This window comes from Papio anubis, chromosome 4, assembly GCF_008728515.1.
Source record: "Papio anubis isolate 15944 chromosome 4, Panubis1.0, whole genome shotgun sequence".
Taxonomy (NCBI): Eukaryota; Metazoa; Chordata; class Mammalia; order Primates; family Cercopithecidae; genus Papio; species Papio anubis.
The window spans coordinates 37,516,581-37,542,544 of record NC_044979.1 but is presented as its reverse complement, the minus strand read 5'-3'; the positions used below and the strand labels follow the sequence as shown (position 1 = coordinate 37,542,544).

Here is a 25,964-nt window from a genome sequence, read left to right as displayed (position 1 = left end):
GAAGAGAACGATTGCACATTTATTTCCTGTCATCTAGGGCTGTTTCAGTTTCTAAGGAGGCAGACCCTCTTGAAAACTGTGACTATTAAGTGAAAGTACAAACTGCAGGGAATTTAACTCTCAGGGAATCTTTATAAAAATATATCCTATTAAGTTAAAGCACATCTTCTATGTTTGATTTTGAAAAAAGATCTTCCTTTTTGTTATTCACTTAGCTAGTTCTGAGCAGAAAAGTGCAACTGTTTATATTCCCTTTGTGCCTGAGCAATGGTCATTTCCAAAGCACAGCCCATAACTCAACTCCAGCTTGTTTAATGTTATGTTAGGTTTGCAGCCATTTGAATCAAATCTCACGATTAATAATATCCTGTTTTTATTGTGCTTATCTCAGGGTCTTTAACAGAGAAAATACTGGAGAGAAAACTTCGATGAAAAAAGAATGTATTATTGATAAGTGGTTGAATTTGAATTAAAAACTGTGGTCCTTTACAGAATGACTTCTAATAAAAACAATTTCTCCCTTCATTCTTTTTTCTTTTTTATTATAAGAAAATGTCAGAGGCTATTAGCATCGTTGAAATTATAGATGCAGACCACCTACATCTATCAGCCAGATACTATATTTGGTTGATCATTAGGTCAAATAACAAGTAAAATTAATGAAGCAGACAGTTTACCCAATTCAATGAGTTATTCAACCAACATTACTGGTTATTTTTTACTAAGACTTTTTTATGAAATAAAATTACAGTATATCTATTGTATTATTATTGTTCATAATTTATACGTGAATTTGTTTTTCTTCCATAGCCTGAGAAAACTATAGCGTATAGGTCAGAAATATGTAGAGTTTTTTTTTTTTTCATTTTTCCTTTAATTGTTTTAGTCCATAATGGGAGCTAAACAGAGACCTAGTCCCCAGAACTAGAATGAAGCATCCATGTGGGTTAGTGGCACCCATCATCATGGATTTGGTGGTACACCTCCATGTCCATCAAAGAAAAATAAAAATTTTGGTCTTGTTGAAGCACAAAGTCTGGGCATAATGGGCAATGCAGCTGGAGAGCAAGACAGGGAAGGGCTTGTGAAATGCCTTGTTTGCCTTGTTGGGAGCTTGGACTTGACTCTGGAAATTATGAGAAACCACTAAAGAATGGAAGACAAATCGTCAGATTTGATTTTAGGAAAATCAATATTATAGCTGTGTAAAAACAGAGGATACAGTTAATAAACACAACAGTTAATAAAATAATCTCCTTTCTCTAAGTTCAGTTTTATAGCTTCCTGTAGCAAATTCTGTGTTATCTTTTTTTGTCACTGAACATTTTATGTAAGGAAACACCAAGACACTTTCATTTTACTGATTTTTGTAGAATTGTCTATGTTTATCTTTGTTGATATTTTGTTGACAATTGGAAAGTATTGATAGAATGAAATACTCCTTGACATTTATTTGAAAAACATTTTGTTAAGCTTTTGGGTAATTTGTTTATTCTAAACATTAACATTGAATATAATGTAACAGTAGCTGGTGTATGTGCCTATAAAGCTATTTTTCTTCTTTTTGTCACTGAAATAAAGCTGTAAACAATTGGGCTAACAAAGAGAAAGATTTTTTTAATGACTCAGAATCAATGGTATGTAGTAATATTCTAGGTTCTGTGACAGGATGGAGCAGAGTATAGTATTTCCTTCTTATACTTTATGGTACTTTCCCAAGTAAGGGGGCCTGAGAAGGAGCAGTTTCAGGATGCCCTTGTTTTTGTGTCTGTTTTGTATAATACTGGAGCTTGCAGTCTTTGCCTCATGCTGCCTATAAGATACTATATCAATCAAATGGCATTTCAATGACACTCCACATTAAGAAATTTTCCTCATTCCTTGCTGGTCCCCTTCTGCCACCATCCCACAGAGCCATCACTCCCACTTACACAGTTGCTTGATATATGCAGTAAATATCACAAAAATGTTATCAATCCACAGGAGAGACATTTTCCCACCTTCTGTGCCTTTAAAATTTCAAGGACTGAGCAGAAAATGCCATCTATATAACACCAACTAAAGTCAACAGCTGTTATATGAGGCAAATTCTACAAAATCTGATGAATTGAAAAGCCAGCTGCAGCCACAAATCATGTATGATCAGGGTACTGATTGGAAAGTCAGCAGGGATCATTGAAATTGTTCAAAGGAAACAGTAAAAGAAAAACCTAATCATCTATTATTTAAAGATATTTACCCACTTCACAGTTGTCTTTGTCATTGTTTTTGTTTTTTTTAGCAGATAAAAACACACCATGTCATATCAAGCAGATCTTCACACATCCGCGTTTGGAACTAAATCCCGACTTTAATCCAAAGATCAAAGATTATTACTCTGAAGTCCCATTTGATGTGGTAACAGTGACAATTGGAGTGGAGACTCCTAAGTGTCAGTGCAAGGTGCACCTGTACGAGCAGGCAGGGCCAAGGTATGAGGATGTTGACTGGGGCTGTGTTGAGACACCCTACTGGGAAGCAGACATTTGATGTAAACTTTGAAAGTGGTTCAGAAAAGCTGATTCGTAAGATCAGTGGAAAGATTGCCAGGGTGTGAACTTTCCCCTTCTCATGTTTTTTAAAAAGATTGGCAACCTTTGCAGCTCATCTTTGTAACAATATTTTAACAAGAAAGGATCTTGTTATATGAAATATAGAGAAGATTCATTAAGGAAAAAATCTCACTTATTGTTGTCTTCATGTTTTAACATTGCTGAATATGTCAAGTTTTTGAATATTCAAAAATTGATTGCTTAAACCAATTGGTGCACAATTTGTGGACACAGTACCACGAACTTTCCCAGCCTCACTGGCTTTTTTTTCCTGTTGATTCTTTTAAAAGTCAGCAACTCTTTTGTTCATAATTTTAAACAGAAGATAGAACCTTATTCTGTGCTGTGTCCATAGCAAAGAAGATACTCATGGTTCCATGCTGTAGGGAAAGAAACGTACTTGGAACCCTTGAGAGCCAAGTCTAGTAGAAAGGATTGAAGTCAGGACAACCCGGGTTCCAAACCCTGACTCTTCTATGTGACTTTGAATGATGTGTTTACTAGTTCTAGGTCATGGTCTCTATATTTAAAATAGGAACAATCCTAGTTGTATTAAATGAGATAATGTGTGACCCTGGCAGGTGGCTAATAAATATTAGTTTCCTTTGCTTTAATTTATGGAAGATATAAGTTGTCCTGAAAGAACACTCTTGGCATAGTAAAGTACCGTGAAAGAGATATTTATTTATTTTCATATTTTAGGTTTCTTATGAAATTGTATAGACCTTTCCTGTTATTTATTCAAATAGGCATTTAGTAAATATTGATATATGAATCAGTTTAGGCTGAATAAATTTCCCCTATTCATATTCTCTCTCTTTCTCTCTCCCTCTTTCTCTCCAGGTTTGCCAGCTACCCTCTGGGCTTAGGAATGAACAAAATCTCAATATTTGTGGTGGATGAATCTCCAGCACATGGTGAGACCCTGATCACGTACAAACTCACCATCTATAGAGAAGACCGCCCAAGTCTGCCCTTGTTTGAGGCCTTCACAGCATGTGGTTTTGTGCAGGTAAGTGAAGTTTACATTTGCACTTGGGTTGAATTGGAAACGATCTGTTAACCCGGGTGAAAAATGCCAAATGAAAATTATTACAAGAAATTGTATGCTTTGAAATTGAAACTGGTCTCATTTCAAAAGAGTGAGAATCCCAGCCAGGTATCTAAGGCACCTTGTTGTGAGTAATTTTAGTGTGATGGCTACTGCCTGTGCTCATTGTGTTCAGTGGACTTATTGTGGTTAATGTTCAAAATACATGTCTGAGGACTCACACTTAGTTGTGAAATCGGTTTCACATTTTCCTTTTGAATTGGGCTATTTTTCTTGGATTTGTCCCTGGGTCTACTTTTGAAATTTTAAGCTAGATTTAGTAGAATTTACTTCAAAGACTAAGAGGAAAATTTATGAAACTATTTTACAGATGGGATACTGGATAAATGAAACTAAATTTGCTTGGGATAGTTGTATTTCACATTCACTTCTCATACAGTAATCATTTCGCACAGCTGTAGTTTCTCTTGTGAGCAGCACATACCATTTTGTAACCTTGTTCATTTTGGAGAAGGGTGAATGTTACCCTAACACCTTTGTTCTATGGTTTCTCCCTATTTTTGCTCTTTTAAGGATCCTATGTATAACTTTGTATGTTTCTTCATGTCATATACACCTTGCTACAGGTGATTCCAGGGAAGTAGTAATTAGTATTTTTATCACGTATCTACTAATTCACTCAGAAAGTACACTTGCAAATATATCATGTCAAATTAAATGTTACTGGGAGCTTTGAAGAATAGATGGTTAGTAAAAGAGAGGTATTGCTGACTGGGCCTTGACAGATAGTATGGTTACCATGTTGTTTTTATAAACATCACAGCCAGACACAGTAATCACCCCGCCACTGTCTTACCTGTTTCCAAGAGCTTTAAAAATCTCGGGGGTTGGTATAACTTTTATTTTTTAAGGAAAACTGATCACTAATTTAGGACTTACCACTAAATCAAATGGAATTTCACATTGGTCTGAAGATTCATTCAAAGAAAGACAAAGATGTTATTCTCCAAGATATTAATAAGCATACTTAACAAAGAGTAGAATAGAGTTCCATGGTCAAATAAACCCACTGGTTGGTGAAACAATAAGCTAAACAAAGTTAAGTAGATGTCTTTACTATAGGACTTCTCTGAACCTCTAATATACTAATTTAAATAGTGATTCATTTATAGTATGGAAAATATATAGTGTGCTTCTTTTCCAAACTTATCTGATATGGTTTTAATAGAATAGCTATTAATATTTTTTTGTGGGACAGATTTGAGGACACACTGGTCTACACTATGGAGAAGACTTTAAAATATGTTCCTCTCAGGTTTTGACCTTTCAATTTGCTTTATTTGGATTGCTGTCTCAACCTGCTTCTGAATTGAAGGACAAATAATATAGCCACACCAAAAATGTTTTAAAAAATAAACAAAAACTTAGAGGGAGGTATGCTTTTGTATATTTGTGTATGTTTATGTGTGTATAATTATTTCTAAACTAAATATTCTTACCCTTTTTGGTGGAGCATTTTTTTTTTTTCATACATTGCTGGGAGAAGTGTGAAATGTTTGACCACTTTGGAGAACTTTGGCAGTATCCACCAAAGCTAAATATATATAAATGACTCAGCAGTCCTTCTAGCTATACACCTAAGATAAAGGAAGTCATGTGCCCATGAAAAGACACACATACACAAAATCTTCATATTGGTTTTATTCGTAGTAGCTAAAAGCTGAAAATAATTCAGTAAGAAAGGAAAAAAATCCAATATTATACTATTGGGGCATTAAAAATAAATGAAGTACGGATACACACAAATATGAAAGAATCTTCAAAACCTTGCATTCAGAAAAACAAGCCAGACATCAATAATGAATGCTAGCAAGGATGTGGAGAAAAGGGAACCCTTGTACTCTGTTGGGAGGAAAATAAATTAGTACAGCTACTATGGAGAACAGTATCGAGCTTTCTCAAAAAACTAAAAATACAACTACTGTATAATCCAGCAATCCCACTGCTGAGTATATTTCCAAAATAAGGGAAATCAGTATGTTGAAGAGAAAACTGCATTCCCGTGTTTGTTGCAGCATTATTCACAATAGCCAAGATATGGAGTCAACTTAAGTGTCCATCAGTGGATGAATGGATAAAGAAAATGTGGTACATATATACAATGGTGCATTACTCGGCCATAAAAAATGAAATCCTATCATTTGTAACTGCATGGATAAAACTGGAGAATATTATATTAAGTGAAATAAGTCAGGAACAAAAAGACAAATATCACATGTTCTCAGTCATATGTGGGAGCTAAAGACAAGTGGATATCATGGAGATAAAGAATAGAATACTGCTTAACCATAGGCTGAGTAGGGCAGTGGAGAGGGCGAGATGAAGAGCAGATGTTAATGGGCACAAAAAAACACAAATAGAAGGAATAAGGTCTAACGTTCAATAGTATAACAGGGCAACTGTAGTTAGCAGTAATTCATGGTATATTTCAAAACAACTAAAAGAGTGGAACTGGAATATTCCTAACACAAAGAAATGACAAATACTTGAGGTGATAGATATCCCAATTACTCTGATTTGATCATTACACATTGTAGACTTGTATCAAAATATCACATGTATCCCATAAATATGTACAACTATTAGGTATCCACAATAATTAAAAAAATTTAAAAGAAGCCAGATATATAAAGAAATACTGTATTTCACTTATATGAAGTTCAAGAATAAGCAAAACTGATCTATGTTTATAGAAGTCAGAATAGCAGTTACCTAGAAGGTATGGGTACCACTAAGCATGAGAGAACTTTTTGGGCAAATGTCCTATATTTTAATCTGGGTAGTGGTTACATATATAACTAGGTGTTATATAGATAAAAATTTAATTGTGCACTTAAGATTTTTGCAATCTACTGTTTAAAATTATATAATATATAAAATATGCATGTGTATTTGTGTGTGTGTATATATATATATATAATTTTGTATACTGCATATAAATTATACCTCAATAAATTAAGAAAAAAGATTGGTGGGAAAGATATATATTCTTTTCTTCCATGACTTGTTTCTCCAATGTTGTATTGATCAGAAACGAGTTAATTATCATGCCATTACCTGTACCCTAGAACTTAAAAGTATAATAATACAAAAAAAAAGAATAGATTATGTCAGAAAAATGTTAGTATATTATTAAGAAAAATATTAGAAAATTCTTGTGGGATGAATCCTACAAATGATTGCGGAAAAGTATGTTGGTAATTTATAAGAATCATTTCCACAAGGTCTTAATTTAAAGTTTATGTGTGGTCCCACAGTAAGTACTATATTTTATAACATGGAAAACTATCTGATAAGCACTAGTACTTTTTGAAAGTGTCAAATGAGTGAACAGAAAAATGTGGCATAAATAATGTGGACTGCTTTAGATACTTTACTAGGCACAATTGGCTTCATGAGCTGGGGGAAGTCAATAGCAGGGGTAAAATGTTCTCACCATAGATTCCACTTAAAATTCTAACCCATAGACTTTTCTATTATTTCTCTTTTATATGTCATCTCATTAGTGTCTTTAAGTTTCAAATTAATAGCTAAGCAGATATACATCATGAGACTTAAAATTTTTAGTTCTCCAAGCTGTCCTTTTTTTTGTTTTGTTTTGTTTTGTTTTCTGTCAACAACCACAGTGTCCTCACAATATTCGTAGGGTTGAAATCTAGAGTCAAACTATTGCAATTTAAATGATAAGCTGTTCCATTTGAATCCCCAAAGCCTATTCAGGCAAATCTAAAGGAATATGAACTAAACTTTTATTAAATTTTATTTATAGATCAAAGGGAAAATTATAATTTCTCCCTACATTTCAAATTAGATTTTGGCCTAATGAGAACCCCATTATTAAATTTTAAATAAACATTCTGTTAATCTATTTGTGTTGCTCTAACAAAATACTTGAGACTAGGTAGCTTATAAAGAACAGAAATTTATTTCCTTTAGTCGTGGCATCTGGGAAGTCCAAAATCAAAGCACTGGCCTTTGGTGTCTAGTGAGGTTCTTCGTGATGCATCCTCACATGGTGGAAGGGGGAAATGAGCAAAAAGGGAAAATTCTATGTCCTCAAATGGGGAAAGATGCAAAGGGCAGCAAAAGGGTCTAAAGTAGTTCCCTTCAGCATTTTTATAAGGCACTAATCCTAAAAATCTTAATGCCATCACAATGGGGATTAAATTTCAACACATGAATTTTGGAGACATTCAAGCTACAACACACTTAAAAGACTATCCACTTCCAAATAACCAAAGAAGAAGAAACCAATTTAAGATTAATCAAGCCTCCTAATTTCTCCTTTCCCTATTCTTACCTTCAGAGCATCGACTCTGCATGTTACCATTTTGCCAAAAGACTAACATGGCAGAGTAAGCAAAGATAAAGCATACCAGTCAATTAAAAAATCAATTTCAACAACATTTTGATAACTAGTAAGATAATTTGATTAATTTATTAATAGACATTTTATCAAACATTGTTAAGTACCTACTTAGCCATAATGAACTATTTGAGTTTATTTAATGTCTATATTTTAATTATTCTTATGCTAATTAGAATTTGTATATGAGCGTCCCAGAGACAGATCTTAGTTTAATTAGCTCTTAGTTTAGTTATTACCAGTGAAGGAGAAAGAGTTAATTTACATAACATATAACCAGATTGGGACTAGAGTTTCTCAATCGCAGCACTATTGACATTTGAAGCTGGATATTTCTTTGTTCCAGAAAAGTTATTCTCTTTATTGTGGGATGTTTGGCAGCACTCTTGGCCTCTATCCGCTAGATTCCTGTAGCAACTCCCCTCCCCAAGATGTGTCAGCCAAAAATGTCTTCGGACATTGCCAAATGTCTCTTGAGGGACAAAGTCAACCGTGATTGAGAATCACTGGTTTAGACAAGTGGGTTTCTGTTTTTCTAATGTCCTGTGTGTTTACTAGGAGTGTGAATAATTTGTGAGTAATCCTTCAATGTTGCATGTTGGAGAATCATTCTTATCTTTCATCTTTGTATTTTAAATCATTTCTGCACACAGTGATACTATTCTGACAGCTCTTTATTCTATTCGTAAATCTGCCTTCTTTTCTGTCCAATGTAATTATTACAATCAGAAACATGCATTCAATTACAGAAAAGATTGTTAATAAAACATAAGACATCATATAATATAATGAGTCTGTTATTTCATTTTGATTTACTCATAAACAGTATAATGTTTTGCTGTTAGGAAGACAGATTTAGAAATTAATAAACTTATTGCGGCTAGAATATGTCATGTTTAGGAATTAATAAACTACACTTATAAGAAAATTTCTATACACATAGGGGAACATTTCTTTTAATATCCCTTTCCAAATCAAAACATTTTGACATGGAGAACAATATAATATTCACACAAGTTGATTTGTACAGATGATCTATGGTGTCATATTCATTTTGCCCTCAAAATGTTGCACCAGAATAGAGTCATAAATAAAAGCTACAGAAAGATTATATACAGGAGAAGCCTGGAGACTACGTTTCACCGATCTGTTTGAAACAGCTTTCATTTTAAAACAGATAATACCAAGAAAGGAGAAAATCATATTAAAAAAATTCTCTAGCATTTCGCTACACATTTGAAACTGGCATTTCATGACTTATTTTTTAAAAATCAATTAGCCATCTAGTTTCTGAGATGTTAAATGATGTGTGAATGACTTCAGTTATGATATTTTGAAATGGTTTAGAACTCATTTATTTTTTGTACCCTTCCAACACCGTAGAGGCTATTATAAAATAGCTCAAGTGATAGGTATCTAGTAGCAAATATCCATAATAAGAGAATAGGGAGTGCATTTATCAATAATCACTTAATAAAAACCTATGAGTTTCCAAAGTTGTACTGACAATTAAATACCGATTTTAATGGTTGTTAGTTACCTTGCCTACTTCAACTTACCACAGGAATATGATTTAATTTTTTAGCAATACAATATGTGCTATAGTGAAACGCTCTCAACTAGTAATGCTGATTAAGTACCCGCTATGCACTTTGTTCTGAGAAATATGCTATGTGCTACAGGGGAATACAATAGCAGCAACAGCAGCAGCCGAGGTAATAAGTGTAGCAGAATGCAGCATTTGTAGAACTTTTGTTATGTGCCAGGCATTATGTTAGGCACTTTACCTTCTTGCCTTATTTAATGTTTACCCCAACCTTGAATATAGGTGATTTTTAATCCTCCTCTTATTTTTTAACATATGGAGAAACTAAGGCTTTAGAAAGGTTAGAAATCTTGTCAACCCTTTCTATGAGATAGATCATTAGTAAAGGTGGGGTTTGAATATGGGTCTTGCTGACTTCAAATCGAGGAAGAAATAGGAATAGGAGCAGATAGTACGGAAGATGCCAGACAGGAAGAACTTGTTGGGAATTGGGGAACAGAGGTAAGAACTGGTTGGGAGTTAGAAATGAGATTGAGTGAACTGGGCTGCTCCATAGATTGTATTCCTGACATTTGTGGGTCCTAGTCACTTTTGCCTTTGTAGACCCTTTGTTCTGATAAATAAATAAATAAATATTACATTTTACAAAAGTGTTGATATAAAGACAAATGTATTTATATTACAGATGTAGACTATCTTCTCTGACTGAAAAGTTTTTTTTTCTGCTTTTAAAGAAAATAAAAATTTGGGGGCCCCTAAAAATTTCACATGCTGTATGCACTGTGGCTGCTGTGCCTAATAGAGAAGTTGGTTCTATTCTTCCATTTCACTCTAAGAGATCTTTAGCAGTGGCACTTACTTCAATACCAAATGACCTGGGCTGTTGGCATCCTTTCAAGTCTTGTTAAGTGCCCTTGATTTAAATGCATAACATTTGCAGGTATTTCAGATTATTTGTCCATGGACTGAGCCATCCTTTACCAGTGAGCCATCCTTTACCATCATTTACCAAGAGCCCACAAAGCACCTAGGGAAGCAAAATGTTATTTTAATGAGCAGCAGGTGCACAGAGACGTTCTGAGTGCATAGACCTCCCCAGTGGCCAGGAAGCATTTGCATACATCCAAGGCTTGGGAGGTTTTGTTTAACATTCAGTTTTCTTATAAAGCAAGCAAAGATCAGAGTGGCATATTCTTTCAATCATGATCTGTTTCAGCACTTATATAAATTACCTTTTGTGTTGATGAAAAAGAGTCATGTTAAACAGTCACCTCATGAGGTCATGCCACTTATGATCGATAGATTATCATTTAAATAAAAACTTTTGCTCAGCACATTTGTTTTGCATGTTTCTCTAACTCACATCTGCTTCCTCTGCTAGAAGAAGCAAACTTTTGCTACCCAGCAGCACAGCAGGGCCAATACAATGTGCAGGAGAATTGGGTCTTCCTAGCTTCTGACAGCATCCAGAGAAGTTTCTCTAAGTACCGCCTTCTTCAATATTCCATCATTGTTGCTTCAAGTTTATGTTTTGACATTCTAAGAATTTGTCTTCTGATTTCTGAACTGGACATAGAAATAGAAAGGAACCCTGAGAGGTTTTTTTCCTAAAATATTCTGCTTGAGTAGCTGGATTTCCAATGTGACATTTGAAACTTTGAAAGAGGTTGTGGCTAAAAGAGAAGTAGAGGGAACCTCTTTTTGATAATGCCAGTCCCTGATGCCCATGTCTTTATGGGCTTTTAATTGCTCCAAAATTTTATCTTTTATCTCTCTTTCTACACTTCCTTCCCCATTTTACAAGCCAAACTAACTCAAGCAAAGGTATATACCAGCATAGTGAGGATGGTGGTGAGAGAAGAAATCTTAGGTACAAGGTTAGGCATTTTGTTTTCATAATTTCAGCTTTTATATTAGATTCAGGGGGTACCTGTGCAGGTTTCTTACATGAGTATGTTGTGTGATACTGAGGTTTGGGGTACAATTGAACCCACCACCCAGGTAGTGAGCATAGTACCAAAGAGGTAGTTTTTCAACCCTTACCTCCCTCCCTTTCTCCTCCATCTAGTATTGTCTATCATTGCCATCTTCATGTCCATGTGTGCCCAATGTTTAGCTCCCACTTATAAGTGAGAATATGTGGTATTTGGTTTTTTGTTCCTGCATCAATTCCCTTAGGATGATAGCCTCCAGCTATACCCGTGTTGCTGCAAAGGACATGATTTCATTCTTTTTTATGGCTGTGTAGTATTCCACATGGTGTATATGTACCACATATTCTTTATCCATTTCACTGTAGATGTGCATCTAGGTTGATTCCATGTCTTTGCTATTGTGAATAGCACTGCGATGAACATACAACTGCATGTGTCTTTGGTAGAATGATTTTTCTTTTGGATATATGCCTAGCAATGGTATTGTTGGGTCAATTGGTAATTTCGTTTTAACATCTTTAAGAAATCTCCAAACTGTCTTCCACAGTGGCTGAGCTAATTTACACTCTCACCAACAGGATAAGTATTTCCTTTTCTCTGCAGCCTCAGGTTGGGCATTTTTATAAGTCCTTTTCCCACAGCCAAACCAAGTCTAAAAAATTATTATTATTATTATTATTATTATTATTATTATTATTTGAGATGGAGTTTCACTCTGTCACCCAGGCTGGAGTGCAATGGCATAGTCTTGGCCCACTGCAACCTCCACCTCCCGGGGTCAAGCGATTCTCCTGCTTCAGCCTCTCAAGTAGCTGGGATGACAGGCCCCTGCCACCACACCTGGCTAATTTTTGTAATTGTAGTAGAGACGGGGGTTCACCATGTTGGCCAGGCTGGTCTCAAACTCCTGACCTTGTGATCTTCCCACCTCGGCCTCCCAAAGTGCTGGGATTACAGGCATGAGCCACAGTGCCTGACCAATTTATTATTTTTTTAAAGATATTTTTGGCTTTATCAAACAACCAAATTTGGTTCTATATAGTATAAGTTAAAGCAAATGATTCATTTGCTTTATGAAGCAAATGAAATCTTTTCATTTGGGCCAGTGGTTCTTTCATTTCAAATGGTTCATTCATTTCAAATGGGCCAGTGGTTCTTAACATTTTGGAGGAGGCAATGTGCCCCTTAGAATATCTGATGAAACTTCTGACTCTTCATCTCAAGAAATAATGTACATATATATGCTCAATGCTGTATACAATGTCAAAGGTATGAAAAGTGTCAGGTAAAAATTCCTATCCTAGTAACTCACAATCTGAAGCAGAATATTACTAGCAGTGACACACATAATAAGGATAGTTTCATTTCTGGCATAAAATATACATGATTATAATTCAGTTTATTGAGGACCTGCTTTGTTCCAGCAACTGCACCATTTATACACATTGTTTCATTTGTAGTTTTAATGATAAGGAAATTAGTGTCTATTTAACAATATAACATTTGGGAATCGTGTGCTTTTTCAATTATCTGTATTAGCACCATCTGAATCAGCAATTGTTGTAGTTCTCAAAGCAAATTGCCACCGAATCTAATATTTGCCTTAGAAATAAATATCCATAAAGCGCTACTAGCCCTCGCTTTCTTCTTACAGACTCACAAAGTGGTTGTGAGATGTAGGCAATGGTGCTCCTGAAAACCCAGAGAAATTGAACAGTATATGATTTGGACTATTTATATTGTCCTCATTAGTTAAAGCCATTGGTGTGCTTTCTTTCAGCAGGCTATAACAAATTGTTTTTTGTTCAAAGAAAGGTCAGCCCAATGTTTCTATTAGGTAATGCTGAGAAAATTTCCACATGCATTTGACTAACGGTGACATTTCCTTCAATAGGCACGTGTTGTAGGAACAAGAATGGGGGATGGAGTATTCCTTGCAGATGGTTTCACTGATTGCAGAACTAACTACAGGCTGGTTTGATATATGTTCCCTGAAGACAGAATTAGGACACTTTACCACCTGACATATTTAACTTCTTTTGAAAATGATGCTAATTTGTCTTTTTTTCTTTTTCACCCACACCCTTTTATAGGCAGGACTGATGAGTTTAAAACATTGAGCATGACTTCATTCTTCAAAGCAGAGCAGGCCCCTACCCAGTGCCCTCCAGCTCTCAGGACCTCATTCTTTAGCAATGTGGTACAGACGTTCACTGTGTTTGCTGGGTTTTTACCTCCTCCACATCCCCTAGCTCCCCACCCCTCCACATGCTTGAAGATGATCTTTCCAGACCTAATGGTTTGGAAAATAAATGTTGCATGTGGGCTTCTTGACCTGACAAATTATGTTAAAATTAAATTCTTGATAAAGTTAAGAGACCCAGGTTTCAAAGGTTTAAGAAATAACAGGGAGGGAGACATTTTCTTTGAGTGAAATAATCCCTCTTAAATACTTTGATCAAAATACTATTTATATTGTCTAGATTTGTGTCACAGCTCAACCCTTACTTGTCAGAGACTTTGGACAATTTCTCATCTGTCATACATGGATAGTAATGATACTGATGCTCTAAGGGAGTTTTTAAGGAAAAATTGAGTTAATATTGTGAAGATCTTGGAACAGTGCCCGGGCACATAAAGAGTCCAGTATCCATGTTTGCAAAATATATATTTTAAAAGAGATAAATAAATATGTCTTCAGATTGGCATAAGAGGAAAGTTTAAAATATCAAATTTTATTTTTCCATTGAAGTCTAGTAAAATGTATTAGAGATTTTCAAATTTCTTATATTTAAGTTTAGATTTAATAAGATGCAAAAATATGAAGGACTTTGCAGCATGAATCACCTTGCTAAATTACACAGTACATTTTTGTAATGAATGTGATTACAAACATTTCAGAATGGAGTGTAAATTTTGCCTTAAACATGTATTTTAATTTTGACAGTTGCATGATTAATGGTGAATTTAATTTTAATAGCAGTCTCAGCTGAGAGACTGGGAATTAAAGAATTATTTAACAATAAGAGAGAAAATATTTCTTTGTTGAAACCAGAAACATCTTTCACAGATTTCATTTGGTAGATTCCATTAAGGATAAGGATGAAGGGATCAATGTTCTCTGTGCTGTTTTAATAAATTAGTAGCAAAGGATACAGATATTACCTATGTTTTATCAGGAATGAGGCATAACCATAATGTAATTTAATTATTTTGTATCTATAATCTCTAAAAAATACTATTATTCTAAAAGACTATAAACTTGTTCATATATTATAATAAACTAAATGAGAAAATGAGTCTTAGCTTACATGATTTCAACAAAAACTGCTAAACTCTTCCTCACTTTTTTGAAACCAGATTTTATTCCAAATGACTTTTAGATATTTCTCAAATGCTAATACATCTTCACATATTAGAGAATTGTCCCTCCTGAGAAGATTGAGATGCATTGCATCTGATAATTATTTAGCACTTACCGTGTGCTAGGTTCTATTCTAATTGTTTTCCACTTACTAACTCAACTCTCAAAACTAAATCAAACACTTAAAAGGTAGATACTTTAATAATTCCCATTTCATAGATGGAGAAATGGAGGCACAAAGAACTTGCCAAGGTCACATAGCTTGTAAGTAGCAGAAACCATTTTTGAACCCAGACATCCTGGTTCCAGAGCACTGCTAATTACAAGCTATAAGCCACTCTATGATATACCAAAACAAGATTGTTAAAGTAAGTACAGTTGACCGTTGCATAACACAGGATTCCATTACACGGATGTACTTACAAGCGGATTTTTAAAAATAAATATATTGAAAACATTTTTGAAGATTTTGAGACAATTTCAAAAAACTCACAATCCGTCTGGCCTAGAATCATCAAAAAGTAAGAAAAAGTTAGGTATGTCATTAATACATAAAACGTGTAGATCCTAGTCTATTTTATCACTTACTACCATAATATATATACAAATCTGTTATACAAAGTTAAAATGTATCAAAATGTACCAAACCCTTATAGACCATACATGGTGCCATTTCCAGTCCAGAGAAATATAAACAAATGTGAAGATGAAGTATTAAATCAAAACTGCATAGAACGAACTGTAGTATGTACTGTGCTACTGTAATAATTTTGTAGCGGGTTATTGCAGTGAGCTCAAGTGTTGTAAGTATCCATGTAAGATGTCAACTGACACTAATCATCTCCATATTAGGAGTTTAACTCTCCAGTAAATTGTGCATCACAGTAAAAAGTGATCTCTCTTTCTTTCTAACTTGGATACCCTTTATTTCTTTCTCTTGCCTAATTGCTGAGACCAGGACTTCCAGAATTACATTAAATGGAAGTGGTAAAAGTGGGCATCCTTGTCTTGTTCTAGTCCTTAGAGAAAAGGCCTTTAAATTTTCTGTTCAGTACAATGTTAGCTGTGGGCTTGTCGTATATGGCCTTGATTATTTTGAGGTATATTCATTCTATATACATGTTGATAAGGATTTTTATCATAAAAAGATGTTGAATTATTTATTTATTTATTTATTTATTTATTTATTTATTTATTGAGACAGAGTCTTGCTCTGTCACCAGGCTGGAGAACAGTGGTGTAATCTTGGCTCACTACAACCTCCAACTCCCTGGTTCAAGAGATTCTCCTGAGTCAGCCTCCTCAGTAGCTGGGATTACAGGCATGCACCACCACGCCCAGCTAATTTTTGTATTTTTAGTAGAGACGGGTTTTCAGCATGTTGGCCAGGATGGTCTCGATCTCCTGACCTCGTGATCCTCCCGCCTTGGCCTCCCAAAGTGCTGGGATTACGGGCATGAGCCACCACGCCCAGCCTAGAGATGTTGAATTTTATCAAATGCTTTTTCAGTATTGAAATAATATGGCTTTCATTCTTGATTATGTTAATATAATATATCATGTTTATTGATTTGTGTTCACAGACGACATGATCTTATACCTGGAAAATCCTAAATACTCTATCAAAAACTTATGTTGATAAAGAAGTTCAGTTAAGTTGCAGGGTACAAAATCAACATAAAAAAATCAATGGCATTTGTATATGCCAGCAGCAAACAACCTGAAAAGGAAATCAAGAAGGCAACCCCATTTATAATAGCTACATAAAAATGTAAAATAACTAGGAATCAATCTAAAGAAATGAAAGATCTGTATGAGGAAAACTATAAAACTCTGATAAAGGAGGTCACAAAAAAATGGAAAGCTATTCCATGCTCATGGATTGGAAGAATTAATATTGTTAAAATGACAATATTTCCCAAAACGATTTACAGATTCAATGTAATCCCAATTAAAATACCAACAACATTCTTCACAGAAATGGAAAAACAATCCTAAAATTTATATGAAACCAAAAAGGATTCTGAATAGCCAAAGCAATACTTGGTAAAAGGAACAAAACTGGAGACATCAGACTACATGACTTCAAAATTAACTGCAAAGCTATAGTAACAAACACATCATAATACTGGTGTAAAAACATACATGTAGACCAATGGATCAGAATAGAAAACCCAACTATAATCCATGCATTTACAGCCAATTCACTTTCACTTAAGATGCCACGAACATATAACAGGGAAAGGACAGTCTTTTCAATAAATGGTGCTGGGAAAACTGGATAACTCTCTGCAGACGAATAAAACTAGACCCCTATTTCTCATACACAAAAATCAAAATGCATTAAAGGCTTAAATCTGAAATCTGAAACTACAAAACTAGCAGAAGAAAAAATTGGAAAAGTGCTCCAGAAAATTGATCTGAGCAAAGATTTTTTGTATAAGACCTTAAAACCCCAGACAACCAAAGCAAAATTAGACAATCAGTATTGCATCAAGCTAAAAAGCTTCTGCACAGCAAAGGAAACAATCAACGAAGCGAAGAAATAACCTACAAAATGGGAGAAACTCCTTGCAAAGTGTCCATATGACAAGGATTCAATAGCTAAAATATATAAGGAACTCGAACAACTCAATAGCAAAAAAGAAAAAAAAAAATCTGATTTTACAATGAGTAAAAGATCAGAAAAGACATTTCTCAAAAGAAGACATACAAATGGCCAACAAGGATGTGAAAAAATGTGCAACATACTAACCATCAGAGAAATGCAAATCAAAATCACAATGGCATATTACCTTACTCCAATTAAAATGGCTTTTATCAAAAAGACAAAAACAGATGCTGGCAAGAATGCAGAGAAAGGGGAACTCTGGCACACTGTTGGTGGGAATGTAAATTAGAACAGTCACTATGGAGAATGGTATGGACATTCCTCATAAAAGTAAAAATAGAACCACCAGATGATCCATCAACCCCATTGTTGAGTATATATCCAAAAGAAAGAAAGTCAATACATATAAGAGATATTTGCACTCCCCCTATTCACAATGGCCAAGATATGGAATCAACCTAAGTGTCTGTCACAGATGATTAGATAAAGAAAACATGGTATTATACACAATGGAATATTATTCAGCCATAAAAAAGAATGAAATCGTGTAATTTGCAGCAGCATGAATGGAACTGGAGGCCATTATATTAAGTGAAATAAGCCAGGCACAGAAAGGCAAATGTTGCATGTTCACGTTCATATGTGTGAGCTAAAAAAAAAAAATACATCACATGAAGATTGAGAGTAGAGTGATGGTTACCAGAAGCCAGAAACAATAGGGAGAAGGAGGAGGATGGAAAGAAAAAAGAATATAACTATACTTATTACCACTGAACTGTATGCCTAAGAATAATAAAGACAGTAAATTGTATATGCACATTTTATCTAAATAAAAAAATAAAAAATGTGATCTCTCATGGCTCTTGCATATTTTTATTGTATTTAGTGCAATACTGTAAACTTGAATAACACCAGGGCACCCATACAAAGTGCCACCACTAATGATGCTGGAAGTGCTCCCAAGAAGCAGAGAAAAGTCATGATATAACAGAAAAAGTTGAATTGCTTGATATGTATTGTCAGTTGAATATGTGTTAATCAATTGTTTATGTTACTAGTAAGGCTTCAAGTCAATACTTGATTTTACTTGAATACTATTGATCAAGTCAAAAGTAGGTTATTAGTAATCATGTTTCTGGAGATTCGAAAGTTATACTTGGATTTTTGACTGCCTGGAGAATTGGCACCAGTAACCACCACTCCTCTTCTTACTTCCTGTTGTTCAAGGGTCAACTATATGTGCTTTACATACAGTTTTGGCTCCAAGAGTTAATTTGTAGGTTATTGTTTGGAACTTGTCATTAATTTCTGGTGGGTGTATAGAAGTAAATTTACAAATGAGGTTAGGTTTTAGGTAAGCCTTTAAAAGTCCACTTAATATATGCTATCATTAATATAGTGACGGGGGCAGTCATAAGAAAGGGGTCGAGTACACCAGGGAGCCCTGCAACAATTACGTGTGGGGAAAAGGTTTGAGGAGCCAACGCTGTTAATGCGGAAGATACCAGTAGAGGAGCGTGTGAGCAATGGGACGTGTTTCTAGCTGTAGGATTGACCAATAGCTCTGTGGCTAGTAGACAGGTTCATAGTTCATAGCCATTTGTCAGTCTTGTGTTCCAATGTCACACTGGACTTTAGAGTTAGGAGGATCTTTGACATCTAACACCTCACTCTGCATATCAGTAAACCTCAGTAATTTGCCAAAGTCCACCATCGATAATTGACCAAGGTTCATTGCCAGTCAGTGGCAGAGTAAGGATGAGAACCCATGAATGAGTAAAGAATCAAACCCACTAGCAGTTTGTAGTTGTGCCTTATGTAGAAGGGGTATCGGCATCCAGACCTAGACACGGTTCCTGAGCTCCTGGAGATGAATAAAATGAATGAATAAAATGAGGAAAATGAATGCAGGATTGCCAGTTCACTGACAATTTACCCTTCCTATCTGAAAAGGGTCCCTATTTCTTTTTTAGAATATTCTTTAGAATATTTACTTAGCTGTTCTATACCATTACTGGTTAAGTCTTAGTGGCATTGTCTTGATATCACAAAATGTAAAAAGTGTAAAAAAATTTTTGATGAAAGGAATGCATTATATTCAGAGATAATTATAATTCATCACTTTAATAACCCTCTTTCAGTGATATCTCCAAGGATGAGACCTACATTGGTAATCTGCAAATCTTCAATAGCCAATCAGCAAATAGAAAGTAATTATTGGGTCATGGTATCAACATATAAGAGGTAATTATTATATTAAATTCTGCTGCTGTTTACGGGTTTGCATGTTTGTTAGAAATTAAACAAATACATTTGACTGAGGCAATACTGGTACAGAATGAAAAAATAATGATTTGTGTAAAGCCCCCAAAATAGTCTCCACTGACTGGGCGTCTTTGACATCCTCTTTCCCATGCTAAGTCCATCTGTGATCCCGATAACCCCTCAGTCTGGCATTCAGCCCTCCCTGCCAACTGGACACATGCCGCTGATGAATAGCTTCTCACCCCCTTTCATAACCAGAGCACAAATATTAGATGAATTTCCTTTGAACCTTGCTTCCTCTTGGCTCTTAACATAGTCTAGCTCCTTAGAAGAAACATTTCAGGTTCTGGGAGCCACAGAGTCCCTTATTAATCATCTTTTTTTTTTTTTTTTTTTTTTTTTTTTTCTGGAGGAACACATAATAAAAGATTTTTTATATTTCTCCAAGGTAATAGATACTGTGTATTGTGATTGGAAAAGATGTCCCACTTCTTAAATATTTAATTAGAATCTGTCACTGCAGTATATGGAATATTTTAACCATCTAGCCCTTAAGAAGAGTATTAAGGTTTCTCTGCATAACAATAATGCTATTAATAAGAAGAAACAATAGTCATTTTCTATTTGTTGCCTCTTCCAAGAACCTATTTCTTTAGACACTTTCATGTGTAACTAGCCAAACAACAGCTAATCCGTATTTAAATAACTCCATGTAATAAAATAATGTTTTTCCATGTTAAGAGGAAAAATTCCAGAATGTTATATTCTTTTTAATGCCATTATCCAGTTAGAACACTTTTAACCATAATAATAATAATTTCCAGCTATCCCAAATCCTAAAATAAAGTGCCAACACCCCTAAATATATTTTGTTACTGAAACATGTGTAAACAATTATGAATATCTAAACCATACTGGTATTGGTTTTCAAACTCTCTCCAAAACTGTAGGGAAAAAATGCCCCTAATGAGTATGTTGATAGAGATATTCGACTTCAAAAGTTGCTTTTGCAGACCCAGAGAATAAAGATTTCACTTTCTACTGAGTATGTAAAAAACTGGTATAAATTTTAGATTTTAAGTTTCAGAAAGAGAAAAAGACATCTATGCAATTTACTCTTCTGATTTGTAAAACTCAAGTTTATTCAAAACTGCACCAGAATCCGTGAGTGGAGAATGATCAGTTGGAGTTGAGATTATAATTTGGGGGAAATCAATGAGGGCCTCTGACTTGATCAGAAGTTTTTGTGTACCTCTTCAAAAAATTGAATAGAAGAACATGGATTTGTTATGCCGGGTACATGGATTCATTATGATAAGAAAGAATTTGAAGTTAGATATATATTTAAATATTAAAATGGTTAACTGAAAAGTATTTTTAAATGAACCTACCTCTTATTGTTACCAGAAGAAGCAATCCCAATCTTACTCAAATTCTATTTTAAATGGCATGGATTCCCCCACCCATTGGCACAATATTGGTTAACATGGTGAAATAATTGTGGTATCTTTATAAAAACTTTACACTTAGTTAACACTCTGTTCTTATATATTACTGTCATCCCTCTCCCTCACTTGCACACATACATGAACACACACAAACACATCCACGGTAAACTTCTCCAGTCCAAAGCCTAGGTCTTTTATCATCCTCACTAAGCACAATGCCTGGAAAGTTCTTAATATTTGTAAAATTAAATGATACTGTTCAAACTAAATGCAAAATTAAATACATGCCCTATTTTAATAGTTATGCTCTAGGTTACATTAATATGGCATTCTTGAAAAATGTTAAAATGCATGATTATGTTTATGGAGTTTTTTGCATATATAATTTTTAAATTGTTTAAGCTTTGTGTTTTGAAATAATATTGAAGTTATGAGTTGAAAAACGGTATAAACAATTCCTATACACTTTATATCCAGATTCACCAAATTGTTTTTTTAAATTTTTATTTATTTAATTTTAAATGTTTATGGATACATAGTAGGTGTATGTATTTATGGGGTACACGAGATTTAAAAATGTTAAATGCATCATTACATTACATCACTATTACATTATATCACTATGACGTTACATCACTATCGCATGAGAATAGTGTTGATATCCCTGTGCATGAAGCTTGTATGAGTACAGTTCCTCTTCTCCTTATCTCAGTAAAAGAAGCCCTCCTTCTTAGCCTCAGACTTTCATATATTTGGCTGCAAGAGAGATATGAGGGGATAGAGAGCGAGAAGAGGTGACCTTTGGGGAATGTATTGTTCACAAAGAGAGACTGTGTCCCCATCGCTGCCCCCAGAGGGGGAAGGGAGAGGGGTCCATGATTTCTCCTCTTAAGGTAGTCACCTGTGAAGCTTAGAGACGACTTCAAGAGGGAGAGAAAGTTGCTTGTTCACCTGGCTGAATATCTGCTTACTAACAGGGTCTGAGGAATGGCCTTGCACTGCCAGAAAGGGAGAAAGAGCATGCTGAGCTGTTGCTGCTGGTGAGGCTCGTCAGGCTAAGAAGGGGCAAGGAGCCGTCCCTTGAGTTCTCAGGAATTCGAGGTAGAGTATATCTGTCCCAGGCCACAGTCCCCAGAATTAAAGCTGTAGAAGGTAGAAGAAATGCGGTTCTGCATGTAGGCTTCTCAGGTACCCGGCAGGAGATGAAAAGACACCTGAGGCTTTTAATCAGGATCAGCTGGAAAAGGTAGCTGAGCCTCTCAATGGTCCACACCACTGCCTCAACATCAGGGCTTTTTTAAGGCTACCCCCCAACAATGAGACAATGAGCGAGGTCAACAGGGATGATCCCCAAAAGAGATTTATTTTGCCGTCTTCTCCCACCTTAAATCAAAAGGAAAAAATTTAGGAAAGTTAGGAGGGAACAGACCTCATTCACTACCTCCAATCCTTCAGTGTTACATTTTATTGCTGTGCAAAAAATTACCACAAATGTAGCAACTTAAAACAACATCCATTCACTAGTTCACGTTTGGTAGCTTAGAAATCCAGGGGCAGTGGGACGGTGTTCTCTGCTCAGAGCTCAAAATCTAAAATTAAAGTGTTGACCAGCTGAATTCTTGTCTGGAGCCTGTGGGCAAGAGCCCACTGACAAGCTCACTGGGGTTGCTGGCAGAATTCCCTTACCTGCAACTGGAGGGCTGACGTCCCTGTTTCCTTACAAGCTGCCTGTCAAGGACTGCTCTCAGCTCTCAGAGGCTGCCCGCATTCCTTGCCACCTGGTCCCTTTCATTTCCTAAGTCATCAGTGGGGACTCTCACACCTTGAATCTCTCTCCCAGGATTTTTCTCTCTTTGTCTTCCCTGTCTCTGACCTCTAGACCCAGATTTTAGCTCCCTAATTTAAGGCCAACTGATTTGGGAATTTAATTAAATGTGCAGAATCCCTTCCAGCGACACCTAGATTAGTGTTTGCTTGAATAACTGGAGGAAGATGGATATATATCAAGGGCTGGAAATTATAAGAGCTATCTCAGAATTAGACCTGTCATAATTCTCTGCCTACCATAAAGTGTGGGAGCTGCAAATCTACACTTCCCCGGGGAAAAATTTTGGATCAAAATGAGAATAAAGTGTTAGTGAAAATGAGACTTTTAATAACTGGCAACTTCTAAAGTGTAATGATATAGGACTTTAATATCATTAAGGGAGCCAGATCCAGTCAGAAAGGGGGTAGGTTTGTCAACAGAGCAGGATAGTAGCAGTTATTCAAAAAAATAAAATTATTTCTCATTTATTTATTTACCTTACAAGTTGAGACTCTTCAATTAAAACTATTATCTATGATTGGAGTAACCTCACACAGTAGAGCAGTCTATTGTAGTAAATGCCTACACTGTTCTTGCCATGTTTTATCACTTTAATGTATAAGGCAACCATATGTGATGGGCACCTATCATTACAGAAAACAAGTGGCAGACCTGGGACTTAAATCTATAAAGTGTTGCAAACACAAATCTTTTCAGACGTGGCTAATATAAATGACAAAATTAGGCCAAGAGTGAGGCAATACGAACTGGTGAGGACTATGGCTGAGTGGAAAGCATATGCCCTGTTAAATGTGAACAGCAATTGCTCAGCTCAAGGTATTTGCTGCTACTTTGGAAGGATGATTCAGTATTGTGGAATCTCCTAATTCTTCCAAAGAAACCTAACATTTGAATTTTAATGGAAGACTTCTCAAGTTTTACATATTGGTAACTAATTTTTAAAAGGGAAGCCTCTGCAAGGCAAAAAAGTAAATAAAATTCTGTGATCAGATTCCACACAGAGAACATCAGTTCATGTCTTCTGATATAATCCAATGCACTCATACCATAGATGATAAACTTAATCAATGTGTGTGTGAGAGGAAGGATGGGCAGTGAACAGAAGGGATATAATGACTAGAACAATTTATATTGTTAATTCAAAAAAGCCTACTTTGATTTGTAGTTGGATAAATGGATTGGAGTCCATGAGGAGAGTTGAGACTGGAAGTAGATATTTTCTAGACATCTTTTAAGTCCTAGAACTGGAGGAGATATTCAGAAGATAAACCTCAGATAGACTCTGTTCTTTGTTTCCCAGCATCTGTCCTTCTTAAAATAATATTTCTAATTTCCTTTGGGAATTGATTGTTGTTTATGCTTGGCTATGAGGTTTGGAGGAATTGGCCTCTTACCAGTTCTAAGGTTATACTTCATTGGCTTAAATCAATCAGTAGTAAGTAGTTGGATACAAAATCCAATAAGTGATAATGATATTTATGCATATTTTGCAGGAACTCCCAGGAAAGTGATGTGAGGTTTTAAAGTTCAGCATGACCACAGCCATGTGTGGACATGTGAGAGAACCTGCAGTTGCCTGAAGGCTCCAATGTGGAGTCTGAGGGTGAAGTAACAACTAAAATATACTGCAATGAGATGGAGAGGAAACAGGTGACATTGTTTAAGCACTGAATCAAACGTCACCTGGAACCTGGAAATCTGGATTTTTTCGGTGAAATCTGCTAGTAAATCCTCTGTATTTTAAAAACAAATCAAAGTAGGCTTTGTAACCACTGTTACTTAGATAACCAAACATCTCTAATGTCATTTCATCATTTCTCCCCCACTCCCCACAACATTCTATTACATCTAATTTCTTAGTCAATGTTCTTGTGCAGTAAATAGAAATCAATTCTGGCTAACCTAAGCAGAAAAGGAACTTTATTCAAAACATATCTGGTAGCTTACAGAATTGAGCTATTGTGGGAAGACTATAGAAGCAGAAAATAGAGAGGAATCAAGGGAAATAGGAGGAGCTGCATGCAAGGTACTACCCCGACTCCCACTGTCACTGGACACACTTTCTTCTCCAGAGCCCACAGGCTGCTGCTTCTGCCTCTGCTGCTGAACATCAAGGCCATGAACACTTTCTAAACTGTCCCATCTTATTTGTGTCATTTGTTCCAAATTTGAAATCTTAGGGTGAGGCATCCAGTTAGCCACATTTAAATCACATGCCGTTGTTCTGCTCACTAGACAGAGCACGATTACTTGGCATTTATAGTATAGGATTCCCTCTAAATAAGAGAGGGTTGAACAATGGGCCATGAAAAAATGACAGATGTCCTCAATTTTTATATTTTATGGAGCCTCACAACAAGACAGTTACCAGTTCTATATAAATAAGTCCATTCTCATACCCATAGCTCTCCAAAGATAAAATAAATATGCCCTCTCAATGGGCAATATGTTTGTCTTTATCCAAAGAGTAGACTCATTGACCACTTGGTGGCAATATTAAAGAAAGAATTCAGGCATCACAGGGTTGGAGAGATCAAATGATTTTTTAAAACCTCAATAATCTAAACATTTTAAATCAATGTCAAGTTAGAAGTATGTCCTCAGTCCCAATTTACTGCTAGGTGCTCTGCTCTTTCTTCCACTATTTGTGTGTTTGTAAATATTAAGGAACAAAAGCTCAGAACATCACAAATCTGATTAGAGGGCCCTACTAAGACCTTGTGATCACTTCCTTTTCCAGACGCCACAAGGCATGGCCCACTGCTGGATACTTGGCCGGGGATTTAAAGGGGCTGTGTGCCACTGTGGATTTGGAGGATTATATCCACAATTTGCCACCAATTCCTCTCCGGTCTAGTATACTTCTTTAGTTCACTTCTTAAGTTTCATCTAGGCCTTAA

At 35.5% G+C, this 25,964-nt stretch overlaps 1 protein-coding gene across 7 annotated transcripts in view; it reads left to right on the top strand.

Annotated features, from left to right (window-relative positions):
- The window catches only part of CPED1 (cadherin like and PC-esterase domain containing 1), a 308,960-nt gene that overhangs the window by 148,343 nt on the left and 134,653 nt on the right, over positions 1-25,964 (top strand). For 5 of the 7 annotated variants that reach the window (XM_017957126.3, XM_009203765.4, XM_009203763.4 and 2 more), the window contains 2 exons: positions 2,282-2,471; positions 3,435-3,603. In XM_017957126.3, coding sequence (XP_017812615.2) covers positions 2,282-2,471; positions 3,435-3,603 — 359 coding nt within the window. The remainder of the gene's footprint in view (positions 1-2,281; positions 2,472-3,434; positions 3,604-25,964) is intronic. The other 2 variants (XM_003896508.5, XM_031665225.1) reach the window with 1 other exon arrangement.